This window comes from Oryctolagus cuniculus, chromosome 4, assembly GCF_964237555.1.
Source record: "Oryctolagus cuniculus chromosome 4, mOryCun1.1, whole genome shotgun sequence".
NCBI classification, from domain to species: domain Eukaryota; kingdom Metazoa; phylum Chordata; class Mammalia; order Lagomorpha; family Leporidae; genus Oryctolagus; species Oryctolagus cuniculus.
In genome coordinates this window covers 170,071,850-170,093,313 of record NC_091435.1, presented here as the reverse complement: position 1 = coordinate 170,093,313, position 21,464 = coordinate 170,071,850, and the positions used below count along the sequence as shown (strand labels likewise).

General features: G+C 42.0%; 1 protein-coding gene across 38 annotated transcripts in view; it reads left to right on the top strand.

The window, feature by feature from the left end:
- Positions 1 to 21,464, top strand: part of CLASP2 (cytoplasmic linker associated protein 2) — a 209,664-nt gene that overhangs the window by 20,229 nt on the left and 167,971 nt on the right. For all 38 annotated transcript variants that reach the window (XM_051818590.2, XM_051818552.2, XM_051818553.2 and 35 more), the window contains exons 2-4: positions 6,775 to 6,853; positions 19,216 to 19,319; positions 21,276 to 21,367. In XM_051818590.2, coding sequence (XP_051674550.1) covers positions 6,775 to 6,853; positions 19,216 to 19,319; positions 21,276 to 21,367 — 275 coding nt within the window. The remainder of the gene's footprint in view (positions 1 to 6,774; positions 6,854 to 19,215; positions 19,320 to 21,275; positions 21,368 to 21,464) is intronic.

The window sequence follows — 21,464 nt, the reverse complement described above, 5'->3', positions numbered from 1 at the left end:
TTGAAATCCATGTAGTTTTTCATAATACAGATCTTCCATGAATTAATTTTCTAGAAAGCTTTTATTTAATGAATACAAATTTCATAGGTACAGCTTTAGGAATATAGTGGTTCTTTCCCCCATACCCAGCCTCACACCCCTGCTCCCATCCCACCTCCTACTTCCTCTCTCATCCCATTCTTCATTAAGATTCATTTTAAATTAACTTTATATACAGAAGGCCAGCTCTATACTAGGTAAAGATTTCAATGGTTTACACCTACACAGACACACAAAGTATAAAGTACTGTTTGAAGACTAGTTTTACCATGAATTCTCATAGTACAACTCATTAAGGACAGAGGTCCTACAAGTGCACTGTGACTCCTGTTGATTAAATAATTGACACTCTTATTTATGACATCAGTGGTCACCCAAGGCTCTTGTCCTGAGCTGCCAAGACTGTGGAAGCCTTTTGAGTCCACAAACCCATCAGTATTTAGACAAGGCCATAAGCAAAATGGAAGTTCTCTCCTCCCTTCAGAGAAAAGTACATCCTTCTTTGATGGCCCCTTCTTTCCACTGGAATCTCCTTCACAGAGATCTTTCATGTAGGGCAATTTATTTATTTATTTATTTTATTTTATTTATTTATTTTTTTTGCCGTAGTGTCTTGGCTTTCCATGCCTGAAATGCTCTCCTGGGCTTTTTAGCCAAATCCAAATGCCTTAAGGGCTGATTCTGAGTGCTGTTTAGGGCATTTGTCATTCTATACGTCTGCTGTGTGGCCTGTTTCCCATGTTAGATCATTCTCTCCTTTTTAATTCTCTCTATTGTTATTACCAGACACTCTTATTTATGTGATCCTTTGACAGTTAATCCTATCTATATGATCAGTTACACACTTAATATGATCACTTTAACTAGTAAAATGGCATTAGTACCACACAGCTTAATGGGATTTCTTCCATGAATTTTTGAAGACTCCTATACATAGATTTCAAAAAAAAATTTTTTTGTACCAAAATAAACTTTATTCCATGAACATTTTGAAGTGCATTTTTGTTTCCTGCTCCAGCCCCAGAGTCAGCCATTTTCCTGACAAACTCTGGTCCCTCTTTGTGGGAAGCGATGTCTGGAAACCGTGTGTGGCGCTTGTGGGACTCACTGTCACTTACTTGGCCGTTGATTCCAGATAATTTTCTAATGGACAGTCAGATTTTAATTTTAAATATATCATGAATTCATGCTGTTATTTCCAATTCAGATTTAAGATGACAGTTTTACCTCACTTCCATCTATCTTCCTTCTGTACCTCATTCTGTCATCAAGATGATTTCTAAAAATAGTTAACAGATTCTTTTTTGGAGTGTTTTATTTTTGTCTAGAGAGCATATACCACTGAGCGACTGAGTCAAATTATTGTGTGTTTTTTATAATTAATTTTTTTTGACAGGCAGAGTTAGAGAGAGAGACAGAGAGAAAGGTCTTCCTTTTTCATTGGTTCATCCCCCAAATAGCCGCAACGGCCGGCGTGCTGTGCCAATCCGAAGCTAGTAGCCAGGTGCCTCCTCCTGGTCTCCCATATGGGTGCAGGTCCCAAGCACTTGGGCCATCCTCCACTGCCTTCCGGGCTACAGCAGAAAGCTGGATTAGAAGAGGAGCAACCAGGACAGAATCTGGCGCCCCAACCGGGACTAGAACCTAGGGTGCCGGCGCCACAGGCAGAGGATTAGCCTAGTGAGCCCCAGCGCCAGCCAAATTATTGTGTTTTATAGTCACTTGAAATAGGTTTTGTGTGGCAATGCTACTAACTAGGTATAAATTTTAGTTTACTTCAGTGAGAGCAGTTTCTTGTTTGTTTGTTTTTAAAGATTTATTTATTTAAAAGTCAGAGTTAATTGGGGGGGGGGGGGCAGGGAGAGAGAGATCCATCTATGTTCCATTCGCTGATTAACTTCTCAAGTGGCCAAATCAGCCAGAGCGTGGCCTGGTGGAATCCAGGAGCCAGGAGCTTTTTCTAGTCTCCCACATGGGTGCAGTGCCCAATCACTTGAGCCATCTTCCCCTGCTTTCTCAGGCCATTAGCAGGGAGCTGGATCAGAAGTGGAGCAGCTGGGACATGAACCAGCACCCATATAGGATGTGGCGTCGCAGGCCATGGTTTTATTCGCTATGCCACAATGCCAGCCCCATGTTTTAGGTGTTTTGTGTGTGTGTGTGTGTGTGTGTTTAATTTGAAAGAGTTACAGAGAGAGAGAGGGTTAGAGAGAGAGAGAAAGAGCGAGAGAGAGAGAGAGAGGTCTTCCATTTGCTGGTTCACTCCCCAGATGGCTACAACGGCTGGAGCTGCACCGATCCGAAATCAGGAGCCAGGAGCTTCTTCTGGGTCTCCCATGTGGATGCAGGAGCCCAAGGACTTGGGCCATCTTCTACTGCTTTCACAGGCCATAGCAGAGAGCTGGATCAGAAGAGGAGCAGCTGGGACTAGAACCGGCGTCCATATGGGATGCCGGTGCTTAAGGTCAGGGTGTTAATCCACTGTGTCACAGCGCCAGCCCCTACCCATGTTTTAGGTTTTATGCTTATGTATTTAATCCATATTTCATCTTGTTTTGTAAATTATTTCACCTATAGATTAAGGTTCTTCTTCTCTTTTTGTATATGGATGTCCAGTTATGACATCACCATTTTTTAAAAAAGATTTATTTATTTATTTGAGTGGAATAGGGGGCCCCGGCGCTGTGGCATAGCCAGTAAAGCCACCACCTGCGGTGCCGGCATCCTATATGAGCACTGGTTCTAGTCCTGGCTGCTCCACTTCCCATACAGCTCTCTGCTATTGCCTGGGAAAGCAGTAGAAGGTGCCCCAAGTCCTTGGGCCCCTGCACCCGCGTGGGAAGACCCAGAGGAAGCTACTGGCTCCTGGCTTCAGATTCGTGCAGCTCCCTCCGTTGCAGCCATCTGGGGAGTGAACCAGCGGATAGGAGACCTTTCTCTCTCTCTGGCTCTCCTTCTCTCTGTGTCACTCTGACTTTCAGATAAATAAATAATCTTATGCTGGAGACCAGCTCCAGCCAGTCCAGGGCCCCCAAGGTGTGAGAGGTGTCGGTGCTGGAAGAAATGAGAGACACACTCCCAGCAAGGCTGATGGCGTGGCTCTGGCTCTCAAGCACCAACTTTACTTTTATATCATAAGTTAAATAGTGATTCTTTTTTTCTCAAATAACAAGTCTGTTGTCCATTTTTTTTTTCTAATTACAATTTCTTTGATTTTCAAGGGCATATTCAGAGCATGGGTTACAATCACAGACAGGTGTGAGATTACGGGCCGCCCACACAAGCCAGGGCCTGGAGTGCTGCTGAGCTATGTAGAAATTGGCTACACAAGCTAGAATAGTGCCTTCCTAATCTAATCTTTACTGCAATCCCCAAGGTCAAAGCAGACCCTTTTTAAAATGTATCCCCTCTTTGAAGTTCTTTCTGTAATTCTTTAATTTCTTTTTTGTACTTACTTAAAGGTTCACTTAGATCTATTCTACAGTTTACATCCTAACCATTGTAGTATTTGTAGCACATATTTAATTAAAGCTTTATTAACTTGTGTCTTTATTTTAGTGGGAAGTATATGCCAGGGAGCCTGTTGCCTTTTAATTCTTTTCCACAAACAGCTCAACTTTGCATAAAGCATTAACCCTTTCTCCTACACTAACAATCTGCTTGATTAAAATTCTACAAAGCAATGGACATTTTGGAGGTTATGAGACTAAGCGCTCTTCCCTAAAATTAGGAATACAGCAATCATTAGCAGGACCACCAGGAAGCTCCGGCTTTCTTATGCAGAGTGTAGTTCCCAACAAACCTAAAACCACCAAGAGGACCGCAGCTGTCCTTCTCACGCCTTGCTGAGACAGACCTTCTGCTGTGACCTTGTCAGCCAGCCAAAGTTGCCTTGGCCTCACCATCTCCCCCTTTTTTATTTTTAAATTTTAAAGCCGATAGTTCCAGGTGAGCTGCTTTGAATCTTTAAAAAAAAAAAAAAAGTGGAACAGGCAGGACTCAAACGCTGGCCCTGACATCACCATTTGTTAAAAGACTTTTCTTCATTGAATTTCCTGTGCACGGTTGCTGAGTATCAGTTGACTATGTATGTGTGGGTTTGTTTCATTTTTTATTTATTTATTTTTTTAGGAACGAGCTTTCAGCCTAGCGGTTAAAATGTCAGTGTCCTGCATCTAAGTACTTGGGTTTAATTCCTGGCTCTAGCTTCTGACTGTAGCTTCCTGCTAATGCATTCTGGGAGCAGCCATGATGGCTCAAGTAATTGAGTTCCTGACCACTCCCTCCCCACCCTCACTGCACCCACTGGAGAGCTGTATTGTGCTCCTGGTCTCTGGGTTTTTTGTCCTGACCTAGCCTTAGCTTTTGTAAGCATTTGGGGAGTGAAACGGGTGGCAGGAAAGTGCTCTCTCCCCTGTTCTCCTCTCCTTCCCGTCTTTCCTCTACTGTCTCCCTCCCTTCATTCCTTCTCCCTCTCTTTGTCTCTGCCTCTCAAATGAGTCCTGGCTGCTCTGCTTCCAGTCCAATTCTCTGCTAATGCACCTGGGAAAGCAGTGGAAGGTGACCCAAGCGCTTGGGCGCTGCACCCACGTGGCAGACCCAGAGTTTCAGGCTCTTGGCGTTGCATCCATCTGTATATCTATCATTTTTATAAATATCACATTGTTTTGGTTACTGTAGCATCATATTAAGTGTTGAAATCAGGTCATTTGACTAAACTTTGGTTTTCTTATTCACCATCAGTATATTTTAATTTATTTACACTTCAAGATCAGTTTGTTGGTTTTGGCAGCAAATCTTGCTGAGATTAGGATTACATTTGCTCTACAGAACATTTTGTGGGGCTTAAAATTTAAAGTTCCAGGACTTGGACCGTCTTCTGCTTTTCCAGGAGTTTTAGCAGGATCTGGATTGGAAGCTAATTAGCCTGGACTTGAATTGACCCTCCAGTGTGTGATGCTGGTGCCACAAGTGGTGGTTTAACCCGCTGTACCACAGTGTTGGCCCTGTATCTCATGATTTTTAATGGGAAGCTGGACAGTATTGAAGACTAACATTTAAGACTGCATTGTGGAACCATCCTAGAGCTCCTGCCTGCAGCACTGGCATCCTGTATGGGTGCCTGTTCGAGTCCTGGCTGCTTCACTTCTGATCCAGCTCCCTGCTGATGTGCCTGGGAAAGCCGCAGAAGATGGCCAAGTCCTTGGGCCCCTGCACCCATGTGGGAGACCTGGAGGAAGCTCTTGATGCCTGGCTTCACCCTGGCCCAGCCCTGGCCATTGAGGCCATTTGGGGAGTGTCTCTTTCTCTGCCTCTGCCTCTTTGTAACTCTGCATTTCAAATAAAAAAATTTCTATAAAGACTAAATTAAATTTAATTTGTGTCTGGAAATACCCCTTTCTTCTGCTAAGCTGATGGTGTGGAGCTGACGTCGTCAGCCTGGTCAGGGGTGAGTCAGGTTTGGATGTCATGTGTGCTGCAGTTACCTTTGGTTCACTTTTGCTTCAGAGCCATCAGGTAGTTGGCTTTCTTCTCGCATTTTCTGTGCTCCTCTGATTTTAGGTCTTCCCTAGCTTTAGGTCTTCCTTCATTCTCTGTGCTTTGCGGACTTTTTTTCAATCGTGCCCCTTCCTGGAGGTGGGCTGGGGTTGTAGGCAGGAGGCTCCTTGGTCCTGAGTGTGGAGGTGAGGCTTTACCAGAGGGCACCCTTCTTCAGGTGGTGCAGATGGCTTTCTGCCTCTTCCCTGAGACAGAAGAGTTCGTATCTTTCTCCTTTGCCCAGCAGCAGAACATTTTACCTGTGTTAGGGGTAACAGTGTTGGAGATTCTTTCCTCAGAAAGCTTCACGCTTCTGTTTCTTCCAGGACAAGGGTCCTCAGAGCCTTTGCGCCTTTCCTTGAGGGGCAGCTGCTTCCTTCCCACAGAGCTGTAGCACCAAGAGATGTTCTCTCTCTCTCTCCTCTCTCTCTCTCTCTCTCTCTCTCTGTCTCTCGTTTGTTTATTTGAAAAGCAGAGTTAGACAGACAGACATGGAGAGTGATCTCCTGTCCACTGGGTCACTCCCCAAATGGCCACAATGGCCAGGCCTGGGCCAGGCTGAAGCCAGGAGCCTGCAGCTTCATCCGGGTCTCTTGTGTGGGTGTCAGGAGTCTAAGTATTTAGACCATTTTCTGCTGCTCTCCCAGGCATGTTAGCAGAGAGCTGGATCTGAAGTGGAACAGCCAGGACTCGACCCTGTGCTCACATGGGATACTGGTGTCTCAGGCCATGGCTTAACTTGTGGCGCCACAACATCGGCCCCAGATTATTTCATTTTCACTTACTAGAAAGGGAGCGATATTTTGTTTGTTTCTATATCCAGGATAGGAACTAAAATTCCTTTGTAATTAAAGGTACCATTTAAAATTTTCAACTGTTTCATTTAGGAAACATTTCAAAGTTACAGGAAGGTTTCAAGTATAGTCAGAATTACTGTATAACTTTCACCTAATTTACCAGTTAACATTTTTGCCAAATAGGCTCTATCAGTGTCTCCCCGTCTATAAGTCATTATTGTTATTGAACCCTTTGAGAATGGTATATTCCAACCTCATGACTGTTTACTCTGGAATGCTTCAATCTCAGTTTAAAAACCTGGTACTGTATTATATGAAGATCTTTGTATATCAAAATTATAAGCTGATTTTAAAGTCTGCATCAGTAATTTGTATTCATTAAAATTTCTTTCTGTTGTAGGTATCATTAATGGGACTGGAAATTTTAAGTGCCTTTGTGGATAAATTAACAACACGATTTAAATCTTATGTAGCAATGGGTAAGTTAACTATATTTAAAAATCAGTGTAGTGTTTAATATAGTGAATGTTTTTCTTTTTTCTTTCTTTCTTTTCTTTTTTTTTTTTTTTAATTTACTTATTTAAAAGAGTTACAGAATAAGAGAGGTAGACAGAGAGGTCTTCCATCTGCTAGTTCACTCCCCACATAGCTGCAACAATCAGGACTGGGCCAGGCCAAAGCCAGGAACCAGGAGTTTCATCTGGGTCTCCCACATGGCTGCAGGGGCCCAAGAACGTGAGCCGTCTCCCGTTGCATTCCCAGGAGCCTCAGCACGGAGCTGGATCCCAGCATCCCAGTGGCAGCTTAATGCGTTATGCCACAAGACCAGCCCCTGGATGTTTTTCTTAGTTTTTATCTAACAAAGTTAACTTTCTGAAAATTCAAACATTCAATTTTGTACAACCTAGAGATCTGTTACTCAAAATATTTAAACTTGTTTTATAAGGTAATTATAGTTTCTTTGAAGTTAGAAAAAAGAAATACAATGTAATGATAGTAGATTTTTACTTCACATTTTCAAACTTTTTGCTGTATCTTTTACTTTTTTGTAAAATACTGCTATTTATAATATAACTTACAGTGCCAGTTTTCAGACTGTGAGGAAGGAATAGTTCTTTGCCAGCCTGTTGTACACCAATATTTTAGAAAATACTGCAGAAATAAATTACAGTACAATGAAATGAAAAAACCACATAGTCCAATTTTTTATTATTAGATTCAACAAATGAAACCATTTTACTTAAATTGATTCAAGATACCTCATAAATACTCTGAATTACTTTATCACAAATAGTTGGTAGAGTGGTCCTGGGCTGCTGGCCATACTTGCAGTAGTATTTATAATGTTTGCTGTACAGTAAAATATGCTAGTATAATGCTCTTCTTTGTACAGTAGTTAGGATTAGAAACTTGGCTGTGACTTAGTTTCTAAACTAGACATGCCTTTCAGAGTGCTTTATGATTAAATTTGGCCCTTTTATTTAGCAGCATTATAGAAGTATAACTTCAGAGGTCTGTGAGTTTCTTTTGTGGATTGAATTAATATCTCATATTATCAATGTTTCATCACACTTATTTTCTTTTTTTTATTTATTTTTTATTTTTTTTAATTTTTTTTTATCTTTTATTTAATGAATATAAATTTCCAAAGTACGACTCATGGGTTACAATGGCTTCCCCCCCCATACCGTCCCTCCCACCCACAACCCTCCCCTTTCCCACTCCCTCTCCCCTTCCATTCACATCAAGATTCATTTTCGATTATCTTAATATACAGAAGATCAGCTTAGTATACCTTAAGTAAGGATTTCAACAGTTTGCTCCCACACAGAAACATAAAGTGAAAAATAATAGATGATTTTTTTAAATGATGATGAAATCAGATCAGACCTATTGTCATGTTTAATCCCAGTGAGAGTCAAGTTGGGAATTGATAATTTCTTTCTTTTTTTTTTTTTTTTTTTTAAAGAAGATCAGTTTAGTGTACATTAAGTAAAGATTTCAATCGTTTGCACCCCCATAGAAACACAAAGTGAAATATACTGTTTGAGTACTCGTTATAGCATTAAGCCTCATTATACAGCACATTAAGGACAGAGATCCTACATGAGGAGTAAGTGCACAGTGACTCCTGTTGTTGACTTTACAAATTGACACTCCTGTTTATGGCATCAGTAATCTCCCTATGCACCAGTCATGAGTTTCCAAGGCTATGGAAGCCCCTTGAGTTCTCCGACTCTTATCTTGTTTAGACACGGTCATAGTCAAAGTGGAGGTTCTCTCCTCCCTTCAGAGAAAGGTACCTCCTTCTTTGAAGACCTGTTCTTTCCACTGGGATCTCACTCACAGAGATCTTTTTGCCAGAGTGTCTTGGCTTTCCATGCCTGAATACTCTCATGGGCTTTTCAGCCAGATCCAAGTGCCTTTAGGGCTGATTCTGAGGCCAGAGTGCTATTTAGGACATCCGCCATTCTATGAGTCTGCTGAGTATCTCACTTCCCATGTTGGATCACTCTCCCCTTTATTTATTCTATCGGTTAGTGTTAGCAGACTCTTAGTCCTTTCATTATGATCAATTGTGAACTGAAATTGATCACTTGGAATAGTGAGATGGCATTGGCACATGCCACCTTGATGGGATTGAATTGGAATCCCCTGGTATGTTTCCAACTCTACCAATTGGGGCAAGTCAGCCCGAGCATGCCCCAAATTATACATCTCTTCCCTCTCTTATTCCCACTCTTATGTTTAACAGGGATCACATTTCAGTTAATTTTCAACACTTAAGAATAACTGTGTGGTAATTACAGAATTAAACCAGTCATATTAAGTAGAACAGACAAAAAAAAAATACTATGAGGGATAATGTATTAAGTTGTCCATTAGCAGTCAGGGCTATGCTGATGAAGTCACCATTTCTCATAGTGTCCATTTCACTTCAGGAGGTTTCCTTTTTGGTGTTCAGTCAGTTGTCACCGATCAGGGAGAACATATGGTATTTGTCCCTTTGGGACTGGCTTACTTCACTCAGCATGATGTGTTCCAGATTCCTCCATTTTGTTGCAAATGACTGGATTTCGTTGTTTCTTACTGCGGTATAGTATTCTAAAGAATACATATCCCATAATTTCTTTATCCAGTCTACCATTGATGGGCATTTAGGTTGGTTCCAGGTCTTGGCTATTGTGAATTGTGCTGCAATAAACATTAGGGTGCAGACCGCTTTTTTCTTTATCAATTTAAACTCCTTTGGGTAAATTCCAAGGAGTGGGATGGCTGGGTCGAACGGTAGGGTTATATTCAGGTTTCTGAGGAATCTCCAGACTGATTTCCATAGTGGCTTGACCAGTTTGCATTCCCACCAACAGTGGGTTAGTGTCCCTTTTTCCCCACATCCTCGCCAGCATCTGTTGTTGGTAGATTTCTGTATGTGAGCCATTCTAACTGGGGTGAGGTGAAACCTCATTGTGGTTTTGATTTGCATTTCCCTGATTGCTAGTGACCTTGAACATTTTTTCATGTGCCTGTTGGCCATTTGGATTTCCTCTTTTGAAAAATGTCTATTGAAGTCCTTGGCCCATCTCTTAAGTGGGTTGTTGGTTTTGTTTTTGTGGAGTTTCTTGATCTCTTTGTAGATTCTGGTTATTAACCCTTTATCTGTTGCATAGTTTGCAAATATTTTTTCCCATTCTGTCGGTTGTCTCTTCACTCTCCTGACTGTTTCTTTTGCAGTACAGAAACTTCTCAATTTGATGCAATCCCAATAGTTGATTTTGGCTTTGACTGTCTGTGCCTCCCGGGTCTTTTCCAGAAATTCTTTGCCTGTGCCAATATCTTGAAGGGTTTCTCCAATGTTCTCTAATAACTTAATGGTGTCAGGACGTAGATTTAGGTCTTTAATCCACGTTGAGTGGATTTTTGTGTAAGGTGTAAGGTAGGGGTCTTCCTTCATGCTTCTGCACGTGGAAATCCAGTTTTCCCAGCACCATTTATTGAATAGACTGTCCTTGCTCCAGGAATTAGTTTTAGATCCTTGATCAAATATAAGTTGGCTGTAGATGTTTGGATTGATTTCTGGTGTTTCAATTCTGTTCCATTGGTCTATCCATCTGTTTCTGTACCAGTACCATGCTGTTTTGATTACAACTGCCCTGTAGTATGTCCTGAAGTCTGGTATTGTCATCACACTTATTTTCAAATCTTTGGTCAACTTTCTTCAGGTTTGGTATGCCACCAAATTCTGTGAATTCTTTTCTTTTTTTTTTTTTTTTTTTTTTTTTTAAGATTTATTTATTTATTTGAAAGAGTTACACAGAAAGGGAAGGACAGGCAGAGAGAAAGATAGGTCTTCCATCCGTTGGTGGCCACAACAGCCAGAGCTGTGCCAATCCGAAGCCAGGAGCCAGGAACTTCTTCTGGGTCTCCCACGTGGGTGCAGGGGCCCAAGCACTTGGGGGCCATCTTCCACTGCTTTCCCAGCCATAGCAGAGAGCTGGATGGAGAGTGGAGCAGCCGGGACTCGAAGCAGTGCCCATATGGGATGCCAGCACTGCAGGCAGCGGCTTTACCCGCTGTGCCACAGTGCTGACCCCAATTCTTTTATTTTCTAGCTGTCTTTTCAGCAGAAGTATCTAATAGCTTTCTCTTGTCTGTTGTATTAATATCTTAAAAGATTTTTTACTGTCAGTTTCCTGCTTACACACCTGTAATAGATGATAAAAATGTGTTCTGTGAAAATATTTTACTTGCTTGTATATTTTCTAATAATTTTAAATCAGCATTTAAAATTGGTAAGTTTTGGGGCTGGCCCTGTGGCATAGTGGGTAAAGCCGCCACTTGCAACCGTGGCATGCCATATGGGTGCCAGTTCGACACCTGCCTGCTCCACATCTGATCCAGCTCTCTGCTATGATCTAGGAAAGCAGTAGAAGATGGCCCAAGTCCTTGGGCCCTGCACCCATGTGGGAGACCCAGGAGAAGCTCCTGGCTCCTGGCCTCAGATTGGCCCAGCTCTGGCAGTTGTGGCCCTCACCCCTCTCCCCCTCTCCCCCTCTCCCCTTCTCCCCCTCTCCCCCTCTCCCCCTCATCCCCTCTTCCCCTCTCCCCCTCTTCCCCTCTCCCCCTCCTCCCCTTCCCCCTCCCTCTTACCCTCCCTCTTCCTCTCCTTCTCCCCTCCCCTCCCCCTCCCCCTGCCTTTGCCTCTCTGCAACTGTGCCTTTCAAATAAATAAATAAATAAATAAATCTTTTTTTAAAAATTGGGAAATTTTCCATTCCGATTCCTGCTAATGTGCCTGGGAAAGCAGTGGAAGATGGCCCAAATCCTTGGGTCCCTGTATCTACGTGGGAGACCTGGAAGAAGCTCCTGGCTCCTGGCTTTGGCCTGTCCCAACTTTGGCTGATAAGGCCTTTGGGGAATGAACCAGTGGATGGAAGATCTCTCTCTCTTTCTCTCACTTTCTGTTTCTTTCCCTCCCTCACTCTCTGTATCTCTGTCTTTCAGATAAATAAATAAATCTTTAAGGCCGGCACCACGGCTCACTAGGCTAATCCTCCGCCTTGTGGCGCCGGCACACCGGGTTCTAGTCCCGGTCGGGGTGCCGGATTCTGTCCCGGTTGCCCCTCTTCCAGGCCAGCTCTCTGCTGTGGCCAGGGAGTGCAGTGGAGGATGGCCCAAGTGCTTGGGCCCTGCACCCCATGGGAGACCAGGAGAAGCACCTGGCTCCTGCCATCGGATCAGCACAACGCGCCGGCTGTGGCGGCCATTGGAGGGTGAACCAACGGCAAAGGAAGACCTTTCTCTCTGTCTCTCTCTCTCGCTGTCCACTCTGCCTGTCAAAATAAATAAATAAATCTTTAAAAGTAAAATAAAATAAAATTGGGAGGTTTTACAGAAAAGTTCATATTTCTGGGTTGTCTTGAGGAATTGGCCTGTGGAGCAGCCATTTTAATTTCCATTCCCCTGTATAATTATTGGCTGAAACTGTGTTGTAGATTCTCTTTTGACTGGGTCATGAGCTTTCCAGTTCCCAAGTCCCTCCTGTCTCCTCTTGCCTCTTCATAAATGAGAATGTTAGGCTAACCATAATTAGGTTACCTTTTTTTTTTTTTTAATCTATTTATCTGTTTATTTGAATGTTAGAGTTATAGAGAGGCAGAGGCAGAGACAAGTCTTCTGTCTGCTGGTTCACTCCCCAGTGGCCACAATGGCCAGGGCTGTGCTAGGCCAAAGCCAGGAGCCTGGACCCTCACCCGTGTCTCCCACATGGGTGCAGGGGCCCAAGGACTTGGGCCATCCTCCACTGCTTTCCTAGTTTCATTAGCAGAGGATGGGAAATGGAGCTGGGACTTGAACTGGCATCCATATGGGACGCTGGCGCTGCGGAAGGTAGCTTAACGTGCTACACCACAGTGTCAGCCCCATGTGTCTCTTACACTGGCTCCATTTTGACACTTCCTGGCTCTGAGTGCTTGTGTTTGTGACCTCTGTCCTGTGTCATCTCGCTGTTATCAGCTGTTACAGATGTTTAAACTTCAGAGTCATTCTAGACATTATGTGTCTCACTAATTTGTCATCATAAGGAAGGTCACACGGGACTTGAACTGAGAACTCCTGTTGAGGCAGTAGGAGTAGTGGGAGCAGTTTTCCAGTTAAGGACTCTCGGCAGCACTCTCCTGCTGTAAGAACTTCGCCCTGCTGTGCTGTCCTCGATGTTCCAGTTCTCTCACCGTATGGGTGTCTTCTGTCTCAGACTTTTTCTTCATAATCTTCGGCAAGTAGCTTCCTCCACTGTAGCTAGGCACAAATTCGTTTCTTCTTTGTAAGTATAGCTTAACCTGTTTATGCCTCTGCTGTGCTGTTTCTTCTTTTAAATCCTCTCCTTTTCTCCATGAACTTTTTTTTTTTTTAAATGTGTTTGATGCGCCAGTGCTGTCGCTTAGTAGGTTAAGCCTCTGCCTGAGGCTACAGCATCCCATATGGGCGCCAGTTCTGGTCCCGGCTGCTCCACTTGTGATCCAGCTCCCTGCTGATGTACCTGGGAAAGCAGCAGACGTTGGCCCAAGTGCTTGGGTCCCTGCACCCATGTAGGAGACCCTCCTGGCTCCTAGCTTCGGTTTGGCCCAGCTCTTGCCATTGCAACCATTCTTGGAGTGAACCAGCCCTCTCTGTCTCTCCCTCTCTTTGTCTGTAACTCTGCCTCTCAAATAAATAAATAAATCTTTTTAAAAATTATTTGAAAAGCATTACAACAGAGAGGTGGAGAGAGAACACGAGATCTCCCGTCTGCTTGTTCAGCTCCCAAATGCCCACAGCAGCTGCCTGAGCCAGGTGAAAACCAGGAGCCACACTGGGTGGCAGGGACCCGGGTGCTTGAGCCATCACCTGCTGCCTCCCAGGGTGCACGTTAGCAGGAAGCTGGATTGGATGCAGGCATCCCAAGCAGTGGCCCAACCTGCTGCACCACAGTGCTTGCCCCCGCCCCCATGTTCTTTTCTTCTTCCTTCTAAACTGTACTTCGGGGGTAGGTGTTTGGCCTAGTGGTTAAGATGCCCACACTCTGCTTCAGACTTGCTGGATTCAGTACTTGGCTCCACTCCTGACTCTGTTTCTTACTAATGTAGATCCTGGGAGGCAGTAGTGATACCTCTTAGTTGTATTTCTGCCGCCCACATGGGAGACCTGGATTGAATTCGTGTATATTTGGGGAATGAACTAGTAGAAGGGACTCTCTTTCTTTCTCTATTAATAAATAAATTTAAAAAAATTTTTTAAACTTCCCTAGTGTACTTCAGATTTCAGTGTCTGGGAGGTTTTCAGATAACATCATCCTACACTGAGTTTTTCTCTTCTCCCCTCCCCTCCCCTCCCCTTCCCTCCCCTTCCCCCCCCTTCCCTTCCCTCCCCTTCCCTTCTTCTTCCCATCCTCCCTCCTTCCCTCCCTTTCTCTCTCTCTTTCCTTTCCTTTTCCTCCCTCCCTCCCTCTTCCTTTCTTCCTTCCTTCCTCTTCCTCTTCCTCTTCCCCTCCCCTCCCCTCCCCTCTCCTTTTCTTTCTGCCTGCCTACCTACCTACCTACCTACCTACCTACTTATTTATTCATCAATCAGAGTTACAGGGGGGCGGGAGACAGAGAGAGAAGTATCTTCCATCTGCTGGTTCCTCCCTAGATCGTTGTAACAGTTGGGCTGGGCCAGGGCCAGGCCAAAGCCAACACCCAGTAGCTTTTTCCAGATCTCCCACGTGGGTGGCAGGGGCCCAAGTAATTGGGCCATCTTCTGCTTTTCCCAAGCCATTACCAGGGAGCTGGATTGGAGCAACCAGGACAGGAACCAGCTCCCATATGGGAAGCCAGATTGCTGGTGGTAGCGTAACCTGCCGTGCCTCAACACCAGCCTCTGAATTTTTCTTTACTTCATAATTCTTACACCCCTAATTATTAATATTTTTTTGAGAGGCAGAGAGACGCAAGGGGGATGTGAGGATGGGGGGAGACAGATAATTCCATCTGTGGGTTAGTTCCCCAATGTTTGCAAAGTCCGAGGCCACACTAAGGCCAGGAGCTGGGAACTTCATCCAGGTCTGCCGCAGGTGGGCGACAGTGATCCAGTTGAGGCATTACCTGCTATGTTTCAGGGTGTGCGTTAACAAGATCCTGGGAATTACTGGGAATAGAGCTGGGACTTTACCCTAGGCGCTCTGATATGTGATGTGGGTGTCCCAGATGATGTCTTGTCTGCAGGCCAAATGCCTGCCCCTGCCTTTAACTACTTAATAAATTACATCAGTTTGCTTGTGGTAGTGTTTCCAGTGTGTGTTTCCTAATTAGATAGCATACTGATCACACATTCTTTTTTGTGTAGTATTTCTCTTATTTTTTTGAAAGTTATTTAAAAGGCAGAGTTACAGAGAAAGAGGGAGATTTTCTTTTAATTTCTTACTCTTTCTGGTTATCTTTGTGCATTTACTGTTAGTCAAAAATTTTTTCATTTTGAACCATAAGTGCTTATTGTTATTAGTGAAACATGGTACAAGAGGTTTTTTTTTTTATTATTATTTGAGAGAGCGTGAGCATGAGTTCCGATCTGCTGATCACTCCCAAGACGCCTGCAGTGGCTCTTGTCTGGGTCTGAAGCCAGAAGCTGGGAATTCACTCGAGGTCTCTCATGTAGGTGGCAGGAACACAACTACTTGAGCCTCACTGCTGCCTTCCAGGGTCTGCATTAATAGGAAGCTGGAGTCAGGCGCTGGAGCCAGGTATCTAACCCAGGTATTCCGATGTACGATGCAGATGCCTTAGCCACTAGGATAACTGCCTGCCTCTGTAGGAAAATTTTGTCAGAACGTTGATGCCATTTATTGAACACCCACACTAGATCCATTTACTGGGCCAATCTACTTTACGTATATGAAAGACTGTCCTCGTATCATTTCTGATTTGGGTAACAGCTTTGCATGATAGGTAATATATCTCTGTACTCTTTAAAGAAGTATAGAACTGGACTAAGAGTCCATGGTGAGCTTTCTTGTTTAGTCTTGTCATAGAGTCTAGACAGCCCCTTTAGGATCTTTTTTTGGTAAGCAGAAGGAATTATGTTTTAAAGATGTTTTGTACATAACTATAGATAATATGTATAACTCTAGTACATGTAACTTGAATGAGTGATAATATTTTGTTTGGCTGTACTTAGGCTGTTAACTATCATTGCAAGTTATTCATGTCTTGTATTAAAAATGAAGAAAGGTAGGGAAATTGAGTGTCATGTTGAGTTTTAGACGCTAATTCAGAAAGTATAGAACTTACTAATGTAATTCTTTTTATTTATTTGACAGATAGAGTTAGTGTGAGAGAGAGACAGAGAAAAAGGTCTTCCTTCCGTTGGTTCACCCCCAAAATGACTGCTATGGCCGGAGCTACGCTCATCCGAAGCCAGGAGCCAGGTGCAGGGTGCAGGGGCCCAAGCACTTGGGCCATCCTCCACTGCCTTCCCGGGCCACAGCAGAGAGCTGGACTGGAAGAGGAGCAATTGGGACTAGAACCCGGCACCCATATGGGATGCTGGCACCGCAGGCGGAGGATTAACCAAGTGAGCCACGGCGCCAGCTCCCAACTAATGTAATTCTTAAATATAAAATCTACATATTGACATACTGTGGACTGAGCATTCCCTAATCTAAAAATTCGAAATCTAAAAACTCTGGTATCTGAACTTAATGAGTATCATGTTGGTATTTCTGATTTTAGTTTTTCAGATTAGGGATGCTCAGCCAGTAAACTGTGTTCCAGAATCCTAAAAATTCCCAAATCTGAACCACTTCTGATCCCAAGCCAAGGAGTATTCCATCTTTAATATAAAATATTTTAATTTTCTTTTGTGACACATATATGAGCATACCTCAGAAAGCACATGGAAAATGAAATTAAACAGTTTTAAAGGGCTGGCCTTGTGGCATGGTGGGTTAAGCCTCCTGTGATGTTAGCATTCCATGTAGGTGCCTGTTTGAGTCCTGAGTGCCCCACTTCCAATCCAGTTCCCTGCTATGGGCCTGGGGAAGCAGTGGAAGTTGTCCCAAGTATTTGGACTCCCACACTCATGTGGGAGACCCAGATGAAGCTCCTGGCTTCAGCTGGCCCAGCTCTGGCTGTTGAGGTCATTTGGAGAGTGAACCAGCAGATGGAAGATTTCTCTCTCCCTCTCTGTCTCAGCCTGTTCCTGTAAATCTGCCTTTCAAATAAATAAATCTTTAAGAATAATAAAAAAGATTTTAAACAGATAGTTACAACCCAAAATGATACAGCAGAAAGAGAACTAGAGTAGTAAGGGTTCCAGGACATCAATTTTGAATTTTATATCATGCTTTGTATCTTGTGCAATGCTGGGAAAATAAAATATACTAATAGTTATGCTTTGACCTTCTTCTATGCTTCCTTGTCCAAACTCCAGTCTAATTTATTAATTTACTTGTTTAACATGTTCTTATAATGTAGACAAATACATCAGCATCAAATTACACGTACATTTATTTACACATACCTGTAAATAAACTAGAAAAATAGATTTTCTTGATCTCATTTGTTCTACTTTCCCTTGTTGAAACTAAACCAAGGCCTTCATTGCCCCAGAGCAAGCTCTGTAGTTGTAATGTCAAAAGAGAATTAAAAGAAGTGTGTTTGCTTTTAAACATGTGGGATATTAGTGAGATGGTAAGAGTTGGCACGTTCCTTTTTTCTTTTAAAGGTTTATTTATTTATTTGAGAGGCAGAGTTACAGACACAGGGAGAGACAGAGAGAAAGGTATTCCATCTGCTGGTTCACTCCGCAGATGGCCACAATGGCCAGAGCTGTGCCGATCCGAAGCCAGGAGCCAGGAGCTTCTTCCAGGTCTCCCACGGGGTGCAGGGGCCCAAGCACTTGGGCCATCTTCTGCTACCTTTCCAGGCCATAGCTGAGAGCTGAATGGGAAGTGGAGCAGGTGGGACTCAAACAAGTGCCCATGTGGGATGCTGGCCCCGCAGGCAAGGCTTAGCCCACTACACCACAGCGCCGGCCCGGCACATTCTGTGTGGAGTGCTTATTCTGTGCTCTTCACTCTGTGTTGTGCACAGAATTTTCAGTGATCCTTGGAGGTGAGTGTTGCTGCCCACATTTATGATTGAGGAAATAGACAAAACGTGGTTTTGTTCAAGGTCACACATCTAGTAAAACTGCCGTAGATGGTAGTGATTAGGGATTATAGGAAAGAATTTTGACTATAGTTTGCCCTGTAAACGGACTTTAGAACCTGTTCCCTCTGACTTCCCTTTCTGTCCTGTTGCTCATCAGTCCCTCCCCCACCGAATATTATTTGGTTGTGGTGCCTTGTTGATTTACAGTTACAGAAACCTTGATCATGAAAACTCTCCCAGGAATGGCCTCTAACCTGCCTTTTCTGTGCCAGACTTTAGGACAGGTTAGAGAAAAACCCCAGCCCGGGCACCTAGGGATTTTGTTTTTGTCAGTTATGTCATACATGTAAAATAATGCATATCACACATGTACAGTTCAAAGAGTAATTACAAAAACCAACTACAAAACTGACTATGCGCAAGTCAAGAAACTAGAACTCTCTGACAGTCCTTTAAATGTTCCTCTCTGCTTTTCCCCAGGACACCTTCCTTCTTCCAGCTGCAGTTACCTGTCGTGACTTTTGGCCTCCTCATCCTCTCACTTGTCTGTAGAGCTTGACCATCTGTATATTTCTATAAGTAGAATAATGTTTACTTTTGCCTGCTTTTTGAACATCATTGTAAGTGCTTATCAATCATCCTGTATGTATTTTGAAATTTAGCGGCTGGTGCTGTGGCGCAGTAGGTTAAAATGCCTGCCTGCAGCACCTGCATCCCATATGGTTGCTGGTTCAAGTCCCGGCTGCTCCACTTGCGATCCAGCTCCCTGTTAATGCACCTGGGAAAGCAGTAGAAGATGACCCAAGTGTTTGGGCCCCTGCACCCACGTGGGAGACTCAGAAGAAGCTCCTGGTTTCACATTGGCCCAGCTCTGGCCTTTGCTGCCATTTGGGGCATGAACCAGCAGAAGGAAGACCTCTCTTTGTCTCTCTCACTCTCTCTTTGTCTCTACTTCTCTCTCTAACTCTTTCCAATAAATAAAATAAATCTTTTTTTTAAATAAATTTAGTTTTGTTTTTTGATTGGACTCATGAATAAAGAACTTAAAGCTTTTAATTTCTTTACCTCATGACTTCACTTACGGAAATGATTGCTACTTAAAATTTTGTACAGCATAATTTCTTATGGAGATGAGATATAAGTATTTACTCTTCCCCTACCCCCTTCCCTTTCTTCAGTTATTGAAGCTTTAATAGACAGAATGGGAGATGCCAAAGACAAGGTTCGAGATGAAGCTCAAACACTGATATTGAAGTTGATGGATGAAGTAGCACCACCCATGGTAGGCCTACATTTTAGAATTCAGTGTTGCTCATTGGTGATAAACTCAGTAAAGATAGATGGTAATCACAAAAAACCTTTAAAACTTTTGGGGTGTGAAAGGTGAAATTTTAAACAATGAATTACTGCATATGCCTTAAAGATTGAACTATAAGTTAAAGTGTCAATATTTGACTTTCTTGGATTTTGCATTTTAGTTTTCTTATTTTCTACTCTGTAATGTTATTTTTTTAAAAAGTTGATTTATAGGATATTTCTGATTTTCCCTACCTGCAAATTCTAAAATATTTCATGAAAAAGCTTCTTTTGAAAATTATTGTTAAAACTGCAACTCTTGCAGAACTAGGTTAAAAATTTTTTTTAATTTTAACTGGTGTTTACCAATTATAATCAGGCATACAGTTTATGACACCACCCTGTTTTATGTATACAGTAGAAATAATTTGCCTTATATAGGAATTTTGGAATGGAATAAAAAAGAAATTGACATGTGGAGAGTAGTTCAAGTGGGAAGAAAAATCAAAATATATAATATGCATAGTGATAGCATGTGACTTTCAAGTGGAGCTTAAAAATGATAATAGTATGTGTGTTTTATAAAATGAAATCCAAAAAGTATTGGATGGTAAAAGTGAACTGTTTTCTCAAGTATTTTGTATTTCAGAAATAAATCCTTATTGATAGTAAAGTGGGTATTCTTTCACACTTATTTATTGATTTACATTTTAAGTTGTTTTTGGTTTTCTGTTATTACAAACAATACTATAAAGGACATCCTTGTACATACGTAATTGGGTATAAATACAAAGGTACTTCAAAAAGTTTGTGGAAAGTGGAATGAAAAAAAAATAAATTTATTTTGGTACAAGAAATTTCAAAATCCATGCATATAAGGGGTCATTAAAATGATTCATGGATATTTCATATTATGAAGAAAAAGTATTTGTGAATTTCAAAAAATTTTTATACTTTTAATTCCGTTTTCTTTGAATTTTTGAAGTATCTTTCTGCAAGTATTATATATAATAAACTTCCAGTGATGTTGTTACTGAGTCAAGTTATTCACATTTAATTTTTTAAGTCAACTTTTTCAAAAGAAAATTAATAGTAGGTAGCTAAAAAAATGACTTGCTCAAATATATTTCTGTTTTTGGGACCTGTATTAAAAGGAGAAAAGCCTTAGTTATACAGTGTTGAAAAAGACTTGTTCCATTGACAGTCTGTAATAGTTGCTAGGCAATGCTGGACCATTTAAATGTTTACTGGACTACTGGGCTTATAATGGTAGCATTGTTATTCAAGGTTTCTAATGCATAAAAAAAAATCCCTGTGTCCTTAGAAATTCTGTGTTGTTAAGGTTTTAGACATACCCATTCTGAGAATAATTGAAATCTGAAGTGAAGAAAAGCAAATAAAATATAAAAATGTGATTAAGATATAAGTAAGAGCAAATGCAGTATAAATTTGGCTTGGAAATATTTGTAAATACAGGTTGAGAGCATCCCTAATTTGAAAATTCAAAATCCTAAGTGCTCCCAAATCCAAAACTTTTGGAGGGTCAACATGATGCCACAGTAGAAAATTTCACACCTGATCTCACATGGTGAATTGCAATAAAAACACAGTGCACTCAAAATATCATATAACATTGCCTTCAGGCAAAGTAAATAAGATATATGTGAAACATAAATGAATTTTGTATTTAGGCTTGGTTTCCACCTCCAAGATACTTCATTATATATGTATAAATATTCCAAAATCTGGAAAATGCCTAAAACCTGAAGCAGTCTTGGTCCCAAGCATTTTGAATAAGGATATTCAGCCTGTAGTAGAGATAGACAATCTAATGAAAAAACTCGATTACTAGTAAGTTTGGCAATAAGGCTAGGTTAAGATAAAAGATTATAAATGCATCATTTAATTTTTCGTTACACATGTTTACTTTTCTTTCAAATAGTATGTATGGGGACTGTTGGCTTCTGGTTTTAAACACAAGAATTATCGATCTCGAGAAGGCGTGTGTCTGTGTCTTATTGAAACATTAAACACGTAAGTTTATGATTACTATAAGTAGACTTGCTTTTTATTTCTCCAAAATAATTTATTTCACAAAGTCAAGGAAAGCTATGGTGGTACAAATTTTAAA